At 41.1% G+C, this 22,124-nt stretch overlaps 1 protein-coding gene across 1 annotated transcript in view; it reads right to left on the reverse strand.

Annotated features, from left to right (window-relative positions):
• slc9a8 (solute carrier family 9 member 8) overlaps positions 1-22,124 on the reverse strand; it is a 38,190-nt gene that overhangs the window by 9,342 nt on the left and 6,724 nt on the right. Inside the window, exons 5-8 of the mRNA XM_079587660.1 lie at positions 13,559-13,642; positions 12,059-12,160; positions 11,849-11,883; positions 11,621-11,764 (exon numbers count right to left, since the gene is read on the reverse strand). Of these exons, the coding sequence (XP_079443786.1) occupies positions 11,621-11,764; positions 11,849-11,883; positions 12,059-12,160; positions 13,559-13,642 (365 nt within the window). The remainder of the gene's footprint in view (positions 1-11,620; positions 11,765-11,848; positions 11,884-12,058; positions 12,161-13,558; positions 13,643-22,124) is intronic.

A 22,124-nucleotide genomic window follows, 5' to 3' on the forward strand; every position in this document is an offset into this window, starting at 1 on the left:
GGCCTTTGATACAGTGGATCACGAAATCTTGCTGCACAGACTGAAGGTTGTTGGTTTATCAAGTCACGTTATTCCTTGGTTTAAAAATTATCTGAGTGGAAGAACCCAGTGTGTTCAAGCTGAAGGTAAACAATCTGATTCATTAGAGATTTCCAAAGGTGTTCCCCAAGGATCGGTGCTGGGGCCCCTTTTATTCACCATTTATATAAATAGCCTTGATTATGATATTCAGGATGCCAACTTTCAATTGTATGCAGATGATTCTGTCGTGTATAGCAGCGCTTCCTCCGGACAGCAAGCTTTGTCTAAGCTTCAGTCAGCCTTTAATATTATTCAGTTAAGGCTTCACAGTTTAAAACTTGTTCTGAATACTGATAAAACCAAGTATATGTTATTCTCTAAATCAAAAAAACTTGAAAATAATTTAGTATCTCTCCAGACCTTTCAAAGTACAGTGATCGAATTAGTAAAGGAGTACAAATATCTATGCATCATAGTTGATAATGCCTTATCTTTTAGTTCTCATATCACTCAACTGAAGAATAAACTGAAAATCAAGCTTGGGTTTTATTTCAGAAACAAGTTTTGCTTCTCTTTTAATGTAAAAAAGAAATTAGTCTCAGCTACTTTTCTTCCTGTCCTCGATTATGGTGATGTTGTATATCAGTTTGCACCTTCTTATCATCTTTCTTCACTAGATGCCATTTATCATGGTGCTTTAAGGTTCATATCAAATTGTAAATCCTCAACCCATCACTGCACCTTGTACCATAGAGTAGCTTGGCCTTCCCTGTCTACCAGAAGGAAAATGTACTGGTATTTAATTATTTACAAAGCCATCTTGGGGTTGTTGCCGCCTTATCTCTGTTGTTTTATGCAGCAGAAAATGATCAAGAATTATTCTCTCCGTTCGCAAAATTTCTATACTCTTTCTGTACCTTTTACTCAAACTGAGTTAGGGAAGAAGTCCATTATGTATGCAGCGCCGTTGGATTGGAATCTCCTCCAATCTAAATTAAAATTAGAGAATTTGCTGACTCTAGACCGTTTTAAACTAGTTATTCGGCAAATGGAAGTTGATCTAACATTATGCAACTGCTTTTAAGTGTTTTAATTTGTTAATTTGTTTGTGTGCTGTTTTATCTGTGATGGAATTGATTGTACTGCTGCACATTTTTGGCCAGGACACTCCTGTGAAAGAGATTTTTAATCTCAGAGAGCTTTTCTGGTTAAATAAAGGTTAAATAAATCAAATCAAAAATATATCTGACAAAATAGTTTGGTGTATGGTATATATATATATATATATATATATATATATATATATATATATATATATATATATATATATATATATGTATTTATCTATTTATTTTATTATAATTTTTTCTCATACTTTGATGGTTTAATCAAACTTATAGGGTCCATAACTAATATCGCCTCCGGACATCACACCTTTGGCCACTACTGTGTATACCTGGACGCGACTTGCATCCAAGATTCATTTAATCACCACGCACAATGCATACTACACAAAAACTTGAACACTAAAGTGATTCAGTGACTGAGCCACAGATGAGCAGTTAACACGTAAAGCAAACTGTTGTATGTAGGCTACCTGAGCATCCGAAGAAAATGGACTAAAAAGTGATGTGTGCATGCTTTCAATCAGTTGCCTCTGCTCATTTAACTGATAGGTGAACATATTTTAACATCAAAACATATGGTGGGTAGCAGGTTTTTTGTAATGGAATAATCAACTTTTCCATATTTTCTTTGGTGTTTGATAACTAACTTGACATTATGAGCTAGCCCAGTGGCTTCCAAACTTTTTCTGCCGAGCCGAAAATATTTTTTGAGACACAATTACTTTAAAGGCATCATTGGTTTTTGCAGAAGCTCAAACGTGCTGCGTAACACGAGAATGAACCTCATTGGTTCTTGAGGAAACTCAAACGTGCTGCGTAACATGAGAATGAACCTCATTGGTTCTTGCAGAAGCTCAAACGTGCTGCGTAACACAAGAAATGAACCTCATTGGTTCTTGAGGAAACTCAAACGTGCTGCGTAACATTAGAATTAACCTCATTGGTTCTTGCAGAAGCTCAAACGTGATGCGTAACATGAGAATGAACCTCATTGGTTCTTGCAGAAGCTCAAACGTGCTGCGTAACACGAGAATGAACCTCATTGGTTCTTGCAGAAGCTCAAACGTGATACGAAACATGAGAATGAACCTCATTGGTTCTTGCAGAAGCTCAAACGTGATGCGTAACATGAGAATGAACCTCATTGGTTCTTGCAGAAGCTCAAACGTGATGCGTAACATGAGAATGAACCTCATTGGTTCTTGCAGAAGCTCAAACGTGCTGCGTAACACGAGAATGAACATCATTGGTTCTTGCAGAAGCTCAAACGTGATGTGTAACATGAGAATGAACATCATTGGTTCTTGCAGAAGCTCAAACGTGATGCGTAACACGAGAATGAACCTCATTGGTTCTTGCAGAAGCTCAAACGTGATGCGTAACATGAGAATGAACCTCATTGGTTCTTGCTGAAGCTCAAACGTGATGCGTAACATGAGAATGAACCTCATTGGTTCTTGCAGAAGCTCAAACGTGCTGCGTAACACGAGAATGAACATCATTGGTTCTTGCAGAAGCTCAAACGTGATACGTAACATGAGAATGAACCTCATTGGTTCTTGCAGAAGCTCAAACGTGCTGTGTAACACGAGAATGAACATCATTGGTTCTTGCAGAAGCTCAAACGTGATGCGTAACATGAGAATGAACCTCATTGGTTCTTGCTGAAGCTCAAACGTGATGCGTAACATGAGAATGAACATCATTGGTTCTTGCAGAAGCTCAAACGTGATGCGTAACATGAGAATGAACCTCATTGGTTCTTGCTGAAGCTCAAACGTGATGCGTAACATGAGAATGAACCTCATTGGTTCTTGCAGAAGCTCAAACGTGCTGTGTAACACGAGAATGAACATCATTGGTTCTTGCTGAAGCTCAAACGTGATGCGTAACATGAGAATGAACCTCATTGGTTCTTGCTGAAGCTCAAACGTGCTGCGTAACATGAGAATGAACATCATTGGTTCATGCAGAAGCTCAAACGTGCTGCGTAACACAAGAATGAACATCATTGGTTCTTGCAGAAGCTCATACGTGATGCGTAACACGAGAATGAACCTCATTGGTTCTTGCAGAAGCTCAAACGTGATGCGTAACATGAGAATGAACATCATTGGTTCTTGCAGAAGCTCAAACGTGCTGCGTAACATGAGAATGAACATCACTGGTTCTTGCTGAAGCTCAAACGTGCTGCGTAACACGAGAATGAACCTCATTGGTTCTTGCTGAAGCTCATACGTGATGCGTAACACGAGAATGAACCTCATTGGTTCTTGCAGAAGCTCAAACGTGATGCGTAACATGAGAATGAACATCATTGGTTCTTGCAGAAGCTCAAACGTGCTGCGTAACATGAGAATGAACGTCATTGGTTCTTACAGAAGCTCAAACGTGCTGCGTAACATGAGAATGAACATCATTGGTTCTTGCAGAAGCTCAAACGTGCTGCGTAACACGAGAATGAACCTCATTGGTTCTTGCTGAAGCTCATACGTGATGCGTAACACGAGAATGAACCTCATTGGTTCTTGCAGAAGCTCAAACGTGATGCGTAACATGAGAATGAACATCATTGGTTCTTGCAGAAGCTCAAACGTGCTGCGTAACATGAGAATGAACGTCATTGGTTCTTACAGAAGCTCAAACGTGCTGCGTAACACGAGAATGAACATCATTGGTTCTTGCAGAAGCTCAAACGTGCTGCGTAACAAGAATAAACATCATTGGTTCTTGCAGAAGCTCAAACGTGCTGCGTAACACGAGAATGAACATCATTGGTTCTTGCAGAAGCTCAAACGTGTTGCGTAACACAAGAATAAACATCATTGGTTCTTGCAGAAGCTCAAACGTGCTGCGTAACACGAGAATGAACATCATCGGTTTTTACAGAAGCTTAAACGTGCTGCGTAACACGAGAATGAACATCACTGGTTCTCGAGGAAGCTCAAACGTGCTGCGTAACACACAAGAATAAGGTTTTAAGGGGTTGTAATATTATAATCCTTTTTAGAAAGGAATCGTATCTGCAAGGATTTCCAGTCCGGATTTAGACCGTACCAAAGTACTAAGACAGCTCTCATTAGGGTCACAAATTATTTGCTTTTATCATCCGATCGTGGTTGTATCTCTCTATTAGTATTACTTGATCTTAGTGCTGCATTTGACACCATTGACCACAACATTCTTTTAAATAGACTCGAACATTATGTTGGCATTAGTGGAAATGATTTGGCATGGTTCAAATCATACTTATCTGACCGTTATCAGTTTGTAGCAGTAAATTAAGAGAAGTCTTATCGATCAAAAGTTCAGTATGGTGTACCACAAGGCTCAGTGCTAGGACCGCTGCTGTTCACTCTGTACATGCTACCATTAGGAGATATCATTAGGAAACATGGCATTAGTTTTCACTGTTATGCTGATGATACTTAGCTGATGAGATTTCTTCACGCCCTGATGAAACTTACCAATTCACAAAATTAACTAAATGCAAAGCAGATATAAAAAAAACTGGATGACTAATAAATTCCTACTAAATTCTGAAAAAACCCCCCCCCAGAGATTCTATTTATTGGATTAAAAACAGCTGCACGTAATAATCTAGAATACTATCTAACACTCGATGGCTGCTCTGACAAGTCCTCATCATCGGTTAGGAACCTAGGTGTGCTCTTTGATACCAATCTTTCATTTGAAAGTCACGTGTCTAGTATCTGTAAAACCGCATTCTTCCATCTAAAAAATATATCTAAATTGCGACATATGTTCTCAATGAAAAATGTGGAACAATTAGTTAATGTGTTCATGAACTCAAGGCTAGATTATTGTAATGCTCTACTGGCTGATTGCCCTGCACTTAAAGGTTTAAAGCCATGCTTAAAGGAGCATTCCCCCATTTGAATTTAGCTTTGTATCGTTAGAAACCCAGTCATATTTTTTAATGGTTGTGCATTATTCCCTCATTTTGCCCTGAGACAGGAGCAATACGTATTTCAGTGTTGCAGTTCCTGCTTATAATGATGTAAAAATCGTAATTGTGCGTCATTCTAAGCAGGAAGTCCCATATCTTTGTAGAGGGGTTTAGACTACAAACACTCGTTCCTCATTTATCCAGGGGGTGGGACCCACTCACGCTACAGACCTGTTACAGATCAGTGGGTGGGACTTCACTTGCAGAAACTATAGAGTAGAGTAGATAGAGTCTGTCTGTTGCAAAGAATTTTAACGATGCCAATTTCTCCTGGACGAAATCTCTGAATCAGACGTGTACACCGTTTGTGTTGTGAACCATCCTAGTTTCACGGTGTTCTGGATTAGTGGGAGTGGCTTGCTGAGCTGTGCAATGTGGTGCATTGTGGGAGTTGTTTTCCATAGAAATGCGCCCTTGAGATACTTTCTGTCTTTCCTCGGTCAAGGGGGCACCAAATTCTAAATATATGTTACATTTCGACTACATACGACCCACTTTCAATAAAGATTGTCCCATGGGTGAAATGCTCCTTTAATAAACAAACTACAGCTGGTCCAAAACGCAGCAGCTCGAGTTCTTACCAGAACCAGGAAGTATGACCATATTAGCCCCGTTCTGTCAACACTGCATTGGCTGCCTATTAAACATTGTATACATTTTAAAATATTGCTGATCACTTACAAAGCACTAAATGGTTTAGCTCTGCAGTACTTGAGCGAGCTCTTAACGCATTATAGTCCTTCACGTCTATTGCGATCTCAAAATTCCGGCCAGTTAATAATACCTAGAATATCAAAATCGACTGCTGGCGGTAGATCCTTTTCCTATTTAGCACCAAAACTTTGGAACAGTCTTCCTAACATTGTCCGGGAAGCAGACACACTCTGCCAGTTCAAAGCTAGATTAAAGACAAATCTCTTCGGCCTAGCATTCACATAATGCATTATAGACTTCTATAACTCAATGTTAGGCTGCATAGATTAGGTCAGCCGGAACCGGGAACACTTCCCTTAAATCCTGATGTACTTGGTACATTATAATTACTACGCTAATATTAGTCTCTCTGTTTATCCCGAGGTTTACTGTAGTCCGCCAGATCCAGGCCATATCCGGATCTGATGAAGGACCGTCGCCTGGACACGACGACAACACAGTCCTGAAGCGTCAACTAGTCTCTCCCCTGTGAAGGCCTCCTTCCCTTTACTTCTGTACAGATAAAATGTTATCAAAATGATTCCAGTTCGCATGGATAGTACGCAGAAGTGACTAAAAATACTGTATTATGCAGGCCAGACCAGTCATTTGGTGAGGTCAATTTGTAAAGAAAGAACTTGTATATAATATACTTATATATTACAAATATATACAATCACGCATACCTATAGACTAAACGCATAATATGTGCAAAACTTGGGACCTTGTTGGATCGCATTTCAATGTTTGCGTTCTGGAGCCACCAAACACTGTTGTAGTGCAAATGAACGGCCAGGATACATTAAAAGTTTTCTGTTTTCTGTGAGAACGGTGTCGTGTTAATAACTAATGATCTTTGCAACATTGCAATAAAGTTCAACCCACAACTGTTAGACTGTTCTTGTTATTTACTGTATATGTAAACCTGGTTTTATTTAGAAGAATGTATTTTTGTGCGCAGAGAAACATTAAAGGAACATTAGCCAGGACATGACAGCTTTGCACCCAGGCGTGAAACTACACCCAGAGAAGAATGACCGCTTTCTAGGAAACACACAAACAGCTGATCACAGCAACTCCGTAGACTCGTCAATTATGAATGAGATCATTTTACCAACATACACTCCAGAGACTCCAGTCATAGTACACACTCACAATGAGCACAAAAAAACCTGACAGGAGATAGAGACCAGGCGAGATGAGTTGAAAAGAGACCAGATGAGGAGAGATGAGAGATATGATGGAACAAGAGAAGAGACAAGAAATGACAAGAGATAACAAACGAGACAAAAGAAGAGAGGAGACAGACTAGCAAGAGAGGAGATGAAATGAGAAAAGAGGATTAGACTGTATAAGAGAGACATAAGGGACGAGATGAGACAAGAAATGAGAAGACAAACTATGAGATGAGAAGAGACAAGATGAGACACGTACAGTTAAATAAGAGACTGCATAAGAAGAGAAAAAAAGAGAGGAGATGAGATAATGAGAATAAAAATATACGGGGAGAGATGAGAGAGAAGGGGCAAAAGAGAAGAGAAGAGAAGAGAAGAGGAAAGAAGAGGAGAGGAGAGGAGGAGAGGAAAGGAGAGGAGGAGAGGGTAGGATAGGAGAGGAGAGGAGGAGAGGAGAGGAGGAGAGGAGAGGAGAGGAGAGGAGAGAGGAGGAGAGGAGAGGAGGAGAGGAGAGGAGAGGAGAGGAGGAGAGGAGAGGAGAGAAGAGGAGAGGAGAGGAGGAGAGGAGGAGAGGAGAGGAGAGGAGAGGAGAGGAGAGGAGAGGAGAGGAGAGGAGGAGAGGAGAGGAGAGGAGAGGAGAGGAGGAGAGGAGAGGAGGAGAGGAGGAGAGGAGGAGAGGAGAGGAGAGGAGGAGAGGAGGAGAGGAGAGGAGAGGAGGAGAGGAGAGGAGGAGAAGAGAGGAGGAGAGGAGAGGAGAGGAGAGGAGAGGAGAGGAGAGGAGGAGAGGAGAGGAGGGGAGGGGAGGAGAGGAGAGGGGAGGAGAGGAGAGGAGAGGAGGAGAGGAGAGGAGAGGAGAGGAGGAGAGGAGAGGAGAGGAGAGGAGAGGAGAGGAGAGGAGAGGAGAGGAGGAGAAGAGAGGAGGAGGAGAGGAGAGGAGGAGAAGAGAGGAGAGGAGAGGAGGAGGAGAGGAGGAGAAGAGAGGAGGAGAGGAGGATAGGAGGAGAGGATTGGAGAGGAGGAGAGGAGAGGAGGAGAGGAGAGGAGGAGAGGAGAGGAGAGGAGAGGAGAGGAGAGGAGGAGAGGAGAGGAGAGGAGAGGAGGAGAGGAGGAGAGGAGAGGAGGAGAGGAGAGGAGAGGAGAGGAGAGGAGAGGAGAGGAGAGGAGGAGAGGAGAGGAGAGGAGAGGAGAGGAGAGGAGAGGAGAGGAGAGGAGGAGAAGGGGAGGAGAGGAGAGGAGAGGAGAGGAGAGGAGAGGAGAGGAGAGGAGAGGAGAGGAGGAGAGGAGAGGAGGAGAGGAGAGGAGGAGAGGAGGAGAGGAGAGGAGGAGAGGAGAGGAGAGGAGGAGAGGAGAGGAGAGGAGGAGAGGAGAGGAGAGGAGAGGAGAGGAGAGGAGAGGAGAGGAGAGGAGAGGAGGAGAGGAGAGGAGAGGAGGAGAGGAGAGGAGAGGAGGAGAGGAGAGGAGAGGAGGAGAGGAGAGGAGAGGAGAGGAGAGGAGAGGAGAGGAGAGGAGAGGAGAGGAGAGGAGAGGAGGAGAGGAGAGGAGGAGAGGAGAGGAGGAGAGGAGGAGAGGAGAGGAGAGGAGAGAAGAGAAGAGAAGAGAAGAGAAGAGAAGAGAAGAGAAGAGAAGAGAAGAGAAGAGAAGAGAAGAACGAAGATTATGTGCTGCAGAAGACCACACGTCTCACCCTTCCTGTTCAACGCGTTTGCAACATCATGTCATCAAGATAGTTCTGTCACATTCATTCTGTGTGAATCTTCAAAAACACAAAGAAAGTCCCATCGACTGTAAAAGATGTAAAAGATGTCACATGGCCATGAACTCGTCACACATTACATCTCCCCATGAGGTCAACAGATAATGATGAGGTTTCGACTTCTAATCTCTCATATTCCATCAGAATCAGCGGTTTCCACATAAACACACTAAGAACGCTGGATACAATTGTGTTGCTGAAACAAAACCAGCATGACTGCGTGTGATTGCCCAGTGGACTGATATTATAGTCATTAATCACGTGTGGGAAACTATACGTGCACACAAATAAAACGGCTATTTCAAACGCTGCTTAATGCGGCGCTGTGTGAGAGATACATGTAAACATGTGTATGAGCCGGTTATAAAGATTGAAGCGCTCATGTTATATATGGATCTGATCCTGTCGTGCTCAGCAAATTCAGGATTTGCCCGGCCACCCTGACCCAAATCCACAGTCGTAATCTCCCATCATGCAAGAGCTGGAAGGAAAGGTGGTGGAAGAGGAGTCATGTTCATTACTGCTCTTTAGTATAGGCTCCATATTTCCTGGAACTCATTAAATGAGCTTGATTTGTCCAAACACAAAGACAAAAGTTTTGATCACTAAAGGGTGTTCAGTTGCATGTAATAGTTCCAGTAACTTCTAACAATGTGACGCGCAAGTGGATCTAACGGCTAATTTAAGATCAGGGCTTTTAAATAATTGACACCACAAGACCACAACAGAGAAGTGCTAAATGACTAAGCAGAAAGGCCAGTCAAAGCACTTCAAATGTCATATATTCTGTTTTTATCGTCAATTCTTAAAGGAGTGGTTGAGTATGATTTGACTTTTCTAACTGTAGTTAGTGTGTAATGTTAGCCTGGGAAAACCCAGACCACTCTCAGTTGTAACTGAGTAAGGGTCTGGCAAAGCTCCATAGACAATTCATTTCCACAGGGGCGTCACCAACGGACGTCGGAAAGATCTAAAACCAATCAGAGCGATGAATGACATGACGTATGCAGAGCGACGGAGAAACATCTCAAGACTCTCAGCAATACTCCGTTTGTGTTAACGAAAATTACAATTTTAAATCGCTTGAAACAGACGCGATAGCTGATTCGAACGAGTGATGTTGTGATGTTCCACAGTGGCATCCATCTCTGTAATGTACAAAATCTGCGTCACCGTCTCTGCTCTGTCTTCATCGTGTAAAGCCCGCCCCAACGTTTCTGATTGGTGCCGCGATTTCGACGGACTGGAAATGGGTTTCAATGGGCTCTTTGCCAGACCCACTTGCAGAGCAAATCTAAATTTGCCGGAAGTGGTCTGGGTTTTCCCAGGCTAGTGTAATGTTGCTGTTTGATCATAAACAACATCTGCAAAGTCACAACGCTCAAAGTTCAAAGCAAAGGGAGATATTTGCTTTTAAAGAAATTGCTTTTTAAGGACTACAACAAACGGCTGGCAGAGACTACACGACATTCCTCCCGGGTTAGTGACATCACCAACCCTAAAATGTACATAAACCCCGCCCCCTGAACGCGATTTACAGATTGTCATGACAGAAGATGCTAATCAATGACTAGAAGATAACTACACATAATCTACATAAATTCATCAAATAACCATTCAGAAATGTCCTGTTCTTCTACATGTTGTCACTTCTTCTTAAGTCTCTCCATCATTGACTCCGGTTTGAACATTAAAGGCTAAAAGGTTTTGAAATGTTCAGTGCATGTGTGTGTGTGTGTGTGTGTGTGTGTGAGGTAAAAGGACACGAGCTCTTGCAGCTCATTTGCATTTAAAGGGACAGACACAAAAACGATGCGTTTTTTACTCACCCTCAAAAAGTGACAACTTTAACATGCTATATAAAAATATCTGTGGGGTATTTTGAGCTAAAACTTCACACACACACTCTGGGGACATCACAGACTTATTTTACATCTTGTGAAAAGGGCATTATACCACCCCTTTAAACACCACCCTAGGACAATTGTCCTTGACTTTTTTAAGATTTGATTAATTTCCATGATTTTCCCTAACTGTGGGAACCCTGCGGATCAGATCTTCAAACAGTACAAAACAGCAATATCCTGTTTTTCATGATGCGTCAGCTTTAATTAAGAGTATCTCCTGTTCTGAGAAGTGAGTGAGTTCCTGCTGATGCAGCTGGGAAAGCTGAAGAGGACTAAAGAAACACCCATGCGGACAACTCCTTCTAATGAATGGGTTTGGCTCTTCCAGTAATTATAGTGAAGACAAACGTAACATTAACACAATGCCATTCTAGAGAATTAGCATTAAGTGTGCTTCTCTAGAACAACTCAATGTGTCAATCCAGAAAAAGGTTACACAGGGATAAAGTCCATCAGTCCTAGTCGATTATAAACTCTGCATGTATAGTGTGAAAGTCATTTATCATATTGAAAGCACACCTTCACCTGGTCATAAATCATGGGACGTGCAAGCAGAAGGCAGAAAGTAACACACAGAATGAGGATGTCTGCAGGCCACAAAGCCAACGGCAGCTTGGCCACAGACTACAACAGAACAAATGCCTGACACACTTGCACACAAACTATGTGTGACCAGTTTATGTATGAGATAGAAGAGACTGCAACCAACTCCTGTCACACAACATTTTCCCCTAAATCAAAGCTCAAAGTGTCTGCGGACCTCTCTTGAGAAGCTGTGAAGGTAGCTTTCCTTTGTTTTTTATAAATTGTACCACTTGGCCACTGACAGTAGTGGTGTATTGAGACCAGCAGGTTTTCGAGCTGATCTTTCTGCCCGCAGGTGGAAACGTGAAGAATGGGGGCGAGATTGTGCTTAGGTTTCAGTAGCAGTTGGTGTAAAATGACAGCGTTATGATGATTCAAGTGAGGCGTACTTTGTTAACACGATGGAGACGGCGTCGTTGAGGATGCTCTCCCCGAACACCAGCATATTGAGCACCGGATCCACATTCAGAGCATTAAAGATGGCGATGGTGGCGACTGGATCCACAGCAGAGATCAGAGAGCCAAACGCAAAACTAGAGAGAAGAGTAACACACACAAACCGTGAAGACATGAACGTACACGCCTAAGCCTTCAATAGTTTCGGATGTTTCTCTCACCTGTCAGTCATTGTCATCTTGTAAATAACATCTGCCTATTCAAGAAACACATCCAAACATAACAGTCACAATCATGAAGAACTCATGTCACAGGAGCGGTTAAGGTGCGCCGACGAGTCTAACTAGATGAACCACTTACTGAACTTATGATCACTTATAGGTCTGCTTGCATGGAAACTGTGGATGCCTATTAAAACAGAAGGAAAATACCTGTCCCAGGAAATAGATGCCCCCTCCCACGATGAAGGCTGAGATCGCGGTCCCAAAGACGGCGAATAGTGTGATTGAGCCGATGTTCTGGAAAAAATTACCCTGTGGAGTAAAAGCGTGTCTGTTTATACCTGTTTATAGAGCTATAACGGTCTCTGAATCCAGACTCAACAGTTGACGGCTTGAGGACAACCAATACTAACATATTCATTAAAAAAGTTTGCTCCTCTATACAACTTTTAATATTTATTATTATTAATATTAAATACACTAAACATGCTGCGCTTTAAAGGAACACTGCACTTTTTTTGGAAATAGGCTAATTTTCCAGGTCCCCCAGAGTTAAACAGTTTTACCGTTTTCTAATCCATCCAGTCGATCTCTGGTTCTGGCGGTAGCACTTTTAGCATAGCTTAGCATAGATCATTGAATCTGATTAGACCGTTAGCATCTCCCTCAAAAAAATTACCAAAGAGTTTGATATTTTTCCTATTTAAATCTTGACTCTTCTGTAGTTGCATCGTGTACTAAGTTGTACAGAAAATTTTGTTGCGATTTTCTAGGCCAATATGACTAGGAAGTATCCTCTCATTCCTGCGTAATAATCAAGGAACTGCTGCCGTACAGCAGCGCAATGATGAGTTCCTTGATTATTACACAGGAATGAGAGTATACTTCCTAGTAGGGGTGTGCAAAGCAGCCGATATTTGTATCTGTATTTGTATTTGTATTCGAGTAAAATTCAAAATAGGCGTAAAAATCTTTATTTTTTTTCGTTAAACTTCTAATTTACATTATAGTGTAAGTATTCTTTAATTATATCCATTATAATAATTATGGATATGCAATATTGGTTGATGTTTTTCCATAAATCCAGCAATGAAACAAGGAACGTCATTGAAAAGAAAATAACATAACTGCCATTACCTCATCCATGGTTAAACCAACAACTAATAAAATACCATTGTGAACATTATGAAGCCTACAGCCTACATTCGGGTTCGGCTCCACCCCTACTTCCTAGTCATATTGGCCTAGAAAATCACAACTTTTCATTTTCTGTCGGTCTTAGTACACGATGCAACTACAGAAGAGTCAAGATTTAAATAGGAAAAATATCGAAACTCTTTGGTCATTTTTTTGAGAGAGATGCTAACGGTCTAATCAGATTCAATGATCTATGCTAAGCTATGCTAAAAGTGCTACCACCAGACCCGGAGATCGGCTGGATGGATTTGAAAACGGTAAAACTGTTTAACTCTAGGGGAGCTGGAAAATGAGCATATTTCAAAAAAAAAAGTGCAGTGTTCCTTTAAGACACCAACTTGCAGTGAGATTCAGCAACTGCTCTGAGCAATTCTGTTCACTCAGTGTAACTACTGAGTTTAGGATATTTGAAACTTATTCAGTTCGGGAGCTTAAAGCATAGCACTGACATACTTTACAACAACTTATTCATGGCTCTTTTTTGAAAATGAATAATGTCACAGTAATATTTACCTTATGTAATGAGTATCCAGACTCAAAAATAATTGGCGGTAAAAGTAATAGGAAGAACATATTGGGACGAAACATCTCCTCTTCCTGTGAAAGAAAGAAAGATGTATACTTGAACATACAGACATTTTATTTCATCGTGGATACTGTTCACATGACTAATGTAATTATTATTAGTAGGTTAGTCTTATAATAGTAGGGGGAGGGGGGGATCAACCACAGTGACAGTTTAAAACTGGCCCAATTCTGAGGAAAACCGCACACTTGCCAACCCGGTTTAGTAGTACCATTAACATACCGGTAGAAATTTCCCACTTTATTTTAAGGTGACATTGTTACAATGTAATTACCGGTATACATTAAAGTTCTGAGTACTATTAAGCAACTACATGTACTTACTAGAGGGTTAGGGTAGATTAGGATTTGGTTGAGGGTTAGTTGCATGTAATTATGCATAATTTACTGTTATTATTATGGTAAATACATGTAACATTTGTAACAAGGACACTGTAAAATAAAGTGTTACCTAATTTTCAATGATATTAGGCACAGTAACAGTAGTCATAGTTTGGCTGGTTATCATGTTTAGTCAAGTTTAGATCTCTTTATTGTAAAAAAAATCTTTCATTTCTTAAAACAAATTATTAAACTATATTTTTAAGATGAAACCATTTTCGTTTTAGATATTTATTTTTTTACCCTGGCCTTTATATAATAAAGAGTATTTATTAGAGGCACTCTGAATTTCTGTTGTAAAGATTGTTTATAAACTCACTTCCCTTGCCAACACACACACACACACACACACACACGGTCAGAGTGTGTGTAATGTGTTTCCGAGCATATGCATATATTTGTGTGTGCATTATACTGGAGTAGAAAGCAGAATAGTGTTGATCCTGTGACAGTGATAATGATGGCATGTGTGCAGAAATGTACAAAGATCCCCTTCACGCATGTAACCACCGGCGCATCACATTTCATCACTCACACACTGTCATTCTTGAAGTTCCTGTGAAGGGAGGCCATGCTCCACCACACTCTCTCTCAGTTCCACAATGACCCACCACCCCAGGCAATCCCCGAAGGACGAAACCTACATGTTGGGTCATGAACGCTCAGAGAAATCCCTGGAACCGTCTTGACAACGGCAGAGAAATGTGAGAGGAATACGGAAATGTTAACACATGAACCCTTGAGTTGTTGGTATCTTGGTAAGCCAACCAAGCATTTTGCAACAACCAGAGATAATGCAGCATTTCTTCTGCTGGCATCTCACAATCTTTGCTGCAACTGTGGCAACTTTCTCAGTCATGATACGCAAGCTTCTGACGGCAACGCTTTTACAATCAGAGGAAGCCAAATGACGTTGCCTTATAAGATGGCTCGAGTTAAAAGCACATATCTTCATGGATGAACCCAGAAACCCTGTTTACGCACGTATGCAATGCAAGCACACTCAACGCAAGCTTCATTGGATAAAAATGTTCAGAATGCGTATTGTAACTAAGGAAGTACACATTGCATTAGTGCATTTTAACCGTTCCTTGAGCCCAAGGCAATCCCAGGATGCATTGCAACAAGTTCTGTGGAAATGATCATTTTGAAAATGTCGTTCTGAAATCTAACTAACACATAAAAGCCGTTCCATCCGACTGAAAATTTATTATTTCAACCAACATTTGTGTCCAACATTAAGAGTTTCACGTTTTTAGTTTAACATATTGCTTTCAAAACACCAGGGAAAGGTTATTAACATCAAGAACGAAACTAACAAGCTAAGACAATGAAAATCAATGTTGTTTTTTTTACATGCTTTAATGAAAAAAGCAACCCAGCCAATAATTGCATGATTTCAACAGATTTCATGTTTTAAAGGGTTAGTTCACACAAAAATAAAAACTCTATCATCATTTACTCGCCTTCATGTCGTTCCGAAGACTTTCGTTCATCTTCGAAACACAAATTAAGATATTTTTCATGAAACATTTCACCTAAATGCTGATGCCTCAAAAAGTCCATGAAAAAAACTGTAAGTAATCTATATAATCAGGAAGTTCAATTCAATTCAAGACTTGCGAAGAAACACAATGGCTTCATATGATGAACACATTTAATTCAGGGATTACTTTTACAATGTCTTTGTGAACTTTTTGAAACATTTGGTGAAATGAACTATCAAAGGAGGGGGAAGAAATCTCACAGGTCACATGAGGGAGAGCAAATGACAGAACGTTTATTGTTGGGTGAACTATCCCTTTAACTCTTTCCCTGCCATTGACATCATTTTCCTTCATTAATGACAACACTTCTACAACCAGAATTTCTGGCAATCCAGGTTTCCACTGTTATACGGTAGGGGGCGCTATTGCACATGTTCTGGAAGAGCACAGAATCTCCTATCCAAAATCAAGCAAAGAAGCAGCAGAAACTAGCGATAGAAGCACAAGCTAATGTCTCAGTCTCATCGTAAACAAAGCCCATCAGAGACTTTATTTCCTCCGTCAGTTACGGAAATTCGGGGTCAGCCAAAAATGCATGACTCACTTCTCCCGAGCCGCCATAGAAGGCGTGCTAACTTTCTCTATCCTGTCCTGGTACGGTAATGCAAACAGTCAAGGCAAGCAACAGCTTGAGAAAGTAGTGAGCAGAGCATCTAAGATCATTGGCTGTAGTATGCCCTCTATAGCTTCACTTTTCAACACTAGAATCATTAAGGCGGAAAGGAAACATCACCACTGACTCCTCCCACCCAGCAAATCATTTATTTAACATTTTGCCATCAGGCAAGAGGTATAGAAGCATTACCAGAAGAACATCACGCTTCAGAGACAGTACCTATCCTCAGGCCATACGTCACCAAAACGTGCTCTGAGGCTAGGATACTGAATGCTTTCTTTTATCCAAGCACCCTTCATCTGATCATTCGGCTAATTCATCTCATGTGCAATATGAGGCTTTTATGTCCGTGTATTTGTTGTTGTTGTGAAGTATGTGTGGAACGCGCTGTAATGTCAGAGTATTATGTCAATTAAGCTGTATGTGAGCATTGATCCAAAACAAATTCTTATCAACTTTGTTGAAATGGCTAATAATAAACTAACTAGCTAACTAACTAAACTAACTAACTAACTAACTAATGTGATCATCAAGCGGCATGTAAATCTAAACCTAACGTAAACAGATGAAATGTGGACGAGGTAAAGTTCAAGAGCCGCGTTTCCATTACCCTTCAAATTGCGCGAAATTAAATTGCGAATTGAATACGCCAACTGGAAACACGTCAATTTCACAAAAACTCCCATATATCGCAAAAAAGGTTTTATGCTCACATGAGGAGGTTTTTAAGGCAATTCGGAAAAGGAATATTTTGCAAACCTGCAATGGAAACGGTTTTGAGCATTTACAGTCACCTGACATAGATGGGGCGGTGTGTTGAACAGAAGACGAGACAGAGTCCTTTATTAAACTCATAAAAGGCTAAAGTATTACGGGAATACTTCTAAACAACAAAGAAATTTCACAATTTATCAAGAGCCTGAAGCAGAAATGAGGGAGAAACACCCAGAAACGCCTTTATATGAGCCGCTCCCAGTATAAGGAGATGTCCTTGCCATCAATGCTTGGATAACACGCCTATGTCTCCTTCCTTTAAAATAATGGCTAGTGCGGTTGCTGAGATAAACTACTAACATCCGTTGCCATGATTTTTGGAATGACTGATCACCAGAGGACAAAATGGTGAAGAGGTGAAGCTTTAGGGGTGTTGATGGACTTGATCTACTCGACCTGTGTTTTGATCATCGTTCTGAACAGTGTAGTCTTTGACAAAAACGTTACTTAAAGGGATAGTTCGGCCAAAAATGATATTAAACCCATGATTTACTCACCCTCAAGCCGTTCGAGATGCAAATGTCAAACATTTTTCAGACGAACACATTTTCAGTTATTTTAGAAAATATCTTGGATCTTTCAGTGGTTATAATGTCAAGTTATGGGGACCAACTCCTTCAAGTCCCAAAAATGTGCATGCATCCTTCACAAAAGTAATCCATCCGGCTCCAGGGGGATAAACGAAGGCCTTCTGAGGGTAATCCGTGCGGTTTTGGCGTAAAAATATACATATTTAAAACGTTATAAATGAAAATAACTGGCTTCCGGCAACGGTCGACGTGCGTTCACGGGAGATGGATGCCGGCGTAGGACGTAGCGTAGTGACGTAGAATCATAGACAGTATATAAACTGGACACAGCGACCCCATAGGTTTCAACAGAAAGAAGAGAAGTCAATTAGAAGCACTCACTTCCTGATCGCCAGGCGAACTGCGCAGGCTCAAACTGAGTTTGTCAAACGTGAGCAACCTGTAGGTCTTCTAGTAGCTGTGCCGAGAGAAATCTGAATCATTCCCTTCCGAATCTCGCAGAGACGGAGAGCGTGAGCATTAGCTGTCCATGAGCTAGCAGCAGGAGCAACTTTATCACTCTATGTGGGCTACTCCCTTGACTTTATGCCTCAACGTCCTCCCGATTGCTTGCGAGCTTCTCTGCCTGTCCATACGGTAATTTTTTGACTTGTGCGAGAGAGTCGCGTGGTTATGACGCAATCGTTAGCCTATTTTTACAAAAACTGCTTCTACGGGGCCATAACGTAAGATACAAGGTAATGGAGTCTTTTATACATTTTCGTGTTTCTTTAGAAATAAACAATAGACAAACGGAGTCTTTAAACGCCTCAGATGTAAAGTTATTCGCTGTCAAAGTGACGCCAAAATGAATGGGAGTCAATGAAATGCTAACAGCAGGTGGGGGTCCGCTAGCCAATGGCGGCACCCGGGGAAGCTTCAGTGTTTTCCGGAACACTGCCCCCCTGCGTAGAACGAACGCTCAATATCCTCTTCTCTAATATCGAAATCCTCCGACATTTTCTTTAAAATACACGTTTTTTAAATCGCGGAAATCCTGAGTGGAGTTTAGTTTTGCTCTCTGGCTGCGCTGTCGCGTTCGTTCTACGTCACGACGCTTCCTACGCTACGTCCTACGCCGGCGGCCATCTCCCGTGAACGCGCGTCGACCGTTGCCGGAAGCCAGTTATTTTCATTTATAAATATGTATATTTTTACGCCAAAAGCGCACGGATTACCCTCTGAAGGCCTTCGTTTATCCCCCTGGAGCCGGATGGATTACTTTTGTGAAGGATGCATGCACATTTTTGGGACTTGAAGGAGTTGGACCCCATAACTTGACATTATAACCACTGAAAGATCTAAGACATTTTCTAAAATAACTGAAAATGTGTTCGTCTGAAAAATGATTGACATGCATCTCGAACGGCTTGAGGGTGAGTTTAATATCATTTTTGGCCGAACTATCCCTTTAACGGAAAAAGATGTACAAAAAAAAATCTGTTCCATCACTGGATACAGCTTCGATTCAGTCTTACTTCAGACAAATATTTATGATACATATTTGCAGTAAATATTCACTCTTGGTGTGAATAAGTCTTTTGTGTTGTCGCTCATGTTAGCGCTATTAAAGTGGTGCATCTGAGTGTAGGGTTTGCCCACAAAAAGCTCTTCACATCAGCCACTTAACAGCTTTTGGTTAGGGTGTTGCCTTAAGAGGTCGCTGCCTATGTAGACAGCAGACAACAATGCAGCCAACTAGCTCTTGCTGAAGGCTAATTTCAGGCACGAAACATGTACATCACGAGGCAGAAAATCCCCACACTTTAGCATATTTTTATTAGAAGTGGGGCTCAGGAACGTTGTGTGAAGACATGTACAGCAAAGCCTTATTTCTGGACTCAGAGCATATGGGCAGACGGTTAAAGGTGCTTGGAGTCCATCTGTAGCAGTGACGAGAGAACAGCATGCCGTAGCTTCAGGAGGACAAGCTGCTGGCAAGAACTAGCATGCTATTTTGAGACTAGCCTCAATCAATCAATCGATCCAGTTTATCACAAACTCAGTTTGTTTCTTTTAGCTCATCTCATCTTTCAACGAATAGTTGGATCACTGGTTCTTGCAAAATGGGACAAAACATGTCACACAACCTGTCTTTGGTTTGTAAAATAGCAACATTTCTACTTTGAAAAGGGTCAGAGAAGATCAGTAGAATGTTCTTAACACAAGTCTACCATTTCATTTGATTTTCTCTATATCGATGTCATTACATTATTCCTCACTACCCCTAAAACCAGCTGTCTCAACTCAATATATTAGTGTTGTCAAATGTACTGGTTACTTGTCAGGGATATGTTGTGTTTTGCCTGAGTTATTGTTAATAGCTGTTTTTCCTTTGACCCCGATGTGTTTGATTCTTTAAACTCGTTTACACATCAGTTTATTTGTTTGGCTCATGTATTTAAGCCTTCAGTTTGAGTCTGAAGTCTGGTCCTGAGTCTGGTCCTGGTTTTGTTTTGCGTTGATGGTTATGTGGTTGATTATCTCCAAGTTATTCTCTTGTTCCTTGTTTAAATTAATAATTAATTGTATTAAGATTATTCCATTGGACTCTTTTGTTGTGTGCTTAGTACAGCCACTAACCGTGACAGACATCAAGTCGAAATATATATATATATATATATATATATATATATATATATATATATATATATATAGACTTTCTTAAAATAATGTAGATACCAGACTTTCTTTAGTACCATTAGTACCAACAACAGGGTCAATCCAAAACCTGCTGATAGGTGGCTGATGAGTGTTTTTTTAAAGGGGTGGTTGATTATGATTTAATTTTTCTAACTGTAGTTAGTGTGTAATGTTGCTGTTTGATCATAAACAACATCTGCAAAGTTGTGACGCTCAAAGTTCAAAGCAAAGGGAGAGATTTTCTTTTAAAGAAATTGCTTTTTAAGGACTACAACAAACGGCTGGTAGGAACAACACGACATTCCTCCCGGGTTAGTGACATCACCAATCCTAGAATGTACATAAACCCCGCCCCCTGAACACGATTTACAGATTATTAAGACAGAAGATGCTAATCAATGACTAGAAGATAACTAGTACGCATCAGCAACATAAATTCCTCAACTAACCATTCAGAAATGTCCTGTTGCTTCTAGATGTTATCACTTCTTCTCGAGTCTCTCTATCATTGTCTCCGGTTTGAACATAAAAGACTAAAAGGTTTTGAAATGTTCAGTGCATGTGTGTGTGTGTGTGTGTGTGTGTGTGTGAGGTAAAAGGACACAAGCTCTTGAAGCTCCGCCCTCTGTGCCGGGAGCAGCAGCTCATTTGCATGTAAAGGGACAGACACAAAACGGTGCGTTTTTACTCACCCTCAAAAAGTGATCATTTTAACATGCTATACAAAAAATATCTGTGGGGTATTTTGATCTAGAACTTCACATACACACTTTGGGGACATCACAGACTTATTTTACATCTTGTGAAAAGGATATTATACCATTGTGCTGGTCTGCGACGAGCCAGGCATTACGTAATCACGTTGGAAAGGTCACGGGTAGAGATGGGAATTGATAAGGATTTAACGATTCCAATTCCATTATCGATATTGCTTATCGATCCGATTCCTTATCGATTCTCTTATCGATTCTCTTATCGATTCTCTTATCGATTCTCTTATTGATTCTCTTAGCGATTCTTGTTGGGTGAGGGAATAAGTACAAATTTGTTTGTTTGTATTAACTCGCTTTAATATCTGATCAGAAGACACAGCACAGAGCACATGTACATAAATTATGTGTACCAACCTCAGAACAAACCTAAAAGTAGGTGAGCTACTTCTCAAAGGAAAGTCCAGGGACCTATAGCCGCAGTGTTTCTCAACCAGTATGCCATGGCACGCTAGTGTGTGCCTTGAAAGATGATCAAGACTGAAAACAGTCAAGGAAGAGCTTGTGCCTTTTGCAATATAACAGTGCTCATTTGGATTGAGCGCAAGAGTGTGTGTGTGTGTGTGTGTGTGTGTGTGTGTGTGTGTGTGTGTGTGTGTGTGTGTGTGTGTGTGTGTGTGTGTGTGTGTGTGTGTGTGTGTGTGTGTGTGTGTGTGTGTGTGTGTGTGTGTGAATGTGTGTGAGACAGCACGCGATGGCTGGTCGGAAAGCTGTCCCGGTAAATGCCTCATTATACTTCTGCGTCGAACTTCTGCCTCTGCCATGTTTGCCGCGTTCTGAATCAAAACAACGCAGCGCGTGTGTGACGTCATGACACATTTGCAACGAGCGGAACCGATGCGCGGACTTTTTAAGCAGGCATGCTAACGGTTCCAAGGAATTTATTCACTGGGCACCGGTTCTGAAGAAGAATCGGTTCTCGGTTCCCATCCCTAGTCACGGGTCACGTCAAAAGTTATTTGTCTGTGAACTCAAAAAAGTAGTGAAGGGCGAAAAGCTCATTTTCTCCTCTGACCTTTCCAACGTGATGACGTTATTCAGAGATGGTACAAGATGGGCATTTGTGGTTAAAAAGTATATATATATTTATTTATTTTAGAAAATGACCGATCGTTTCGCTAGATAAGACCCTATTCCTCAGCTGGGAGCGTGCAGAGCCGTTTGAAGCTGCATTGATTTGGACTTCAACAATTT

This window comes from Phoxinus phoxinus (genome assembly GCF_949152265.1).
Source record: "Phoxinus phoxinus genome assembly, chromosome: 18".
NCBI classification, from domain to species: Eukaryota; Metazoa; Chordata; class Actinopteri; order Cypriniformes; family Leuciscidae; genus Phoxinus; species Phoxinus phoxinus.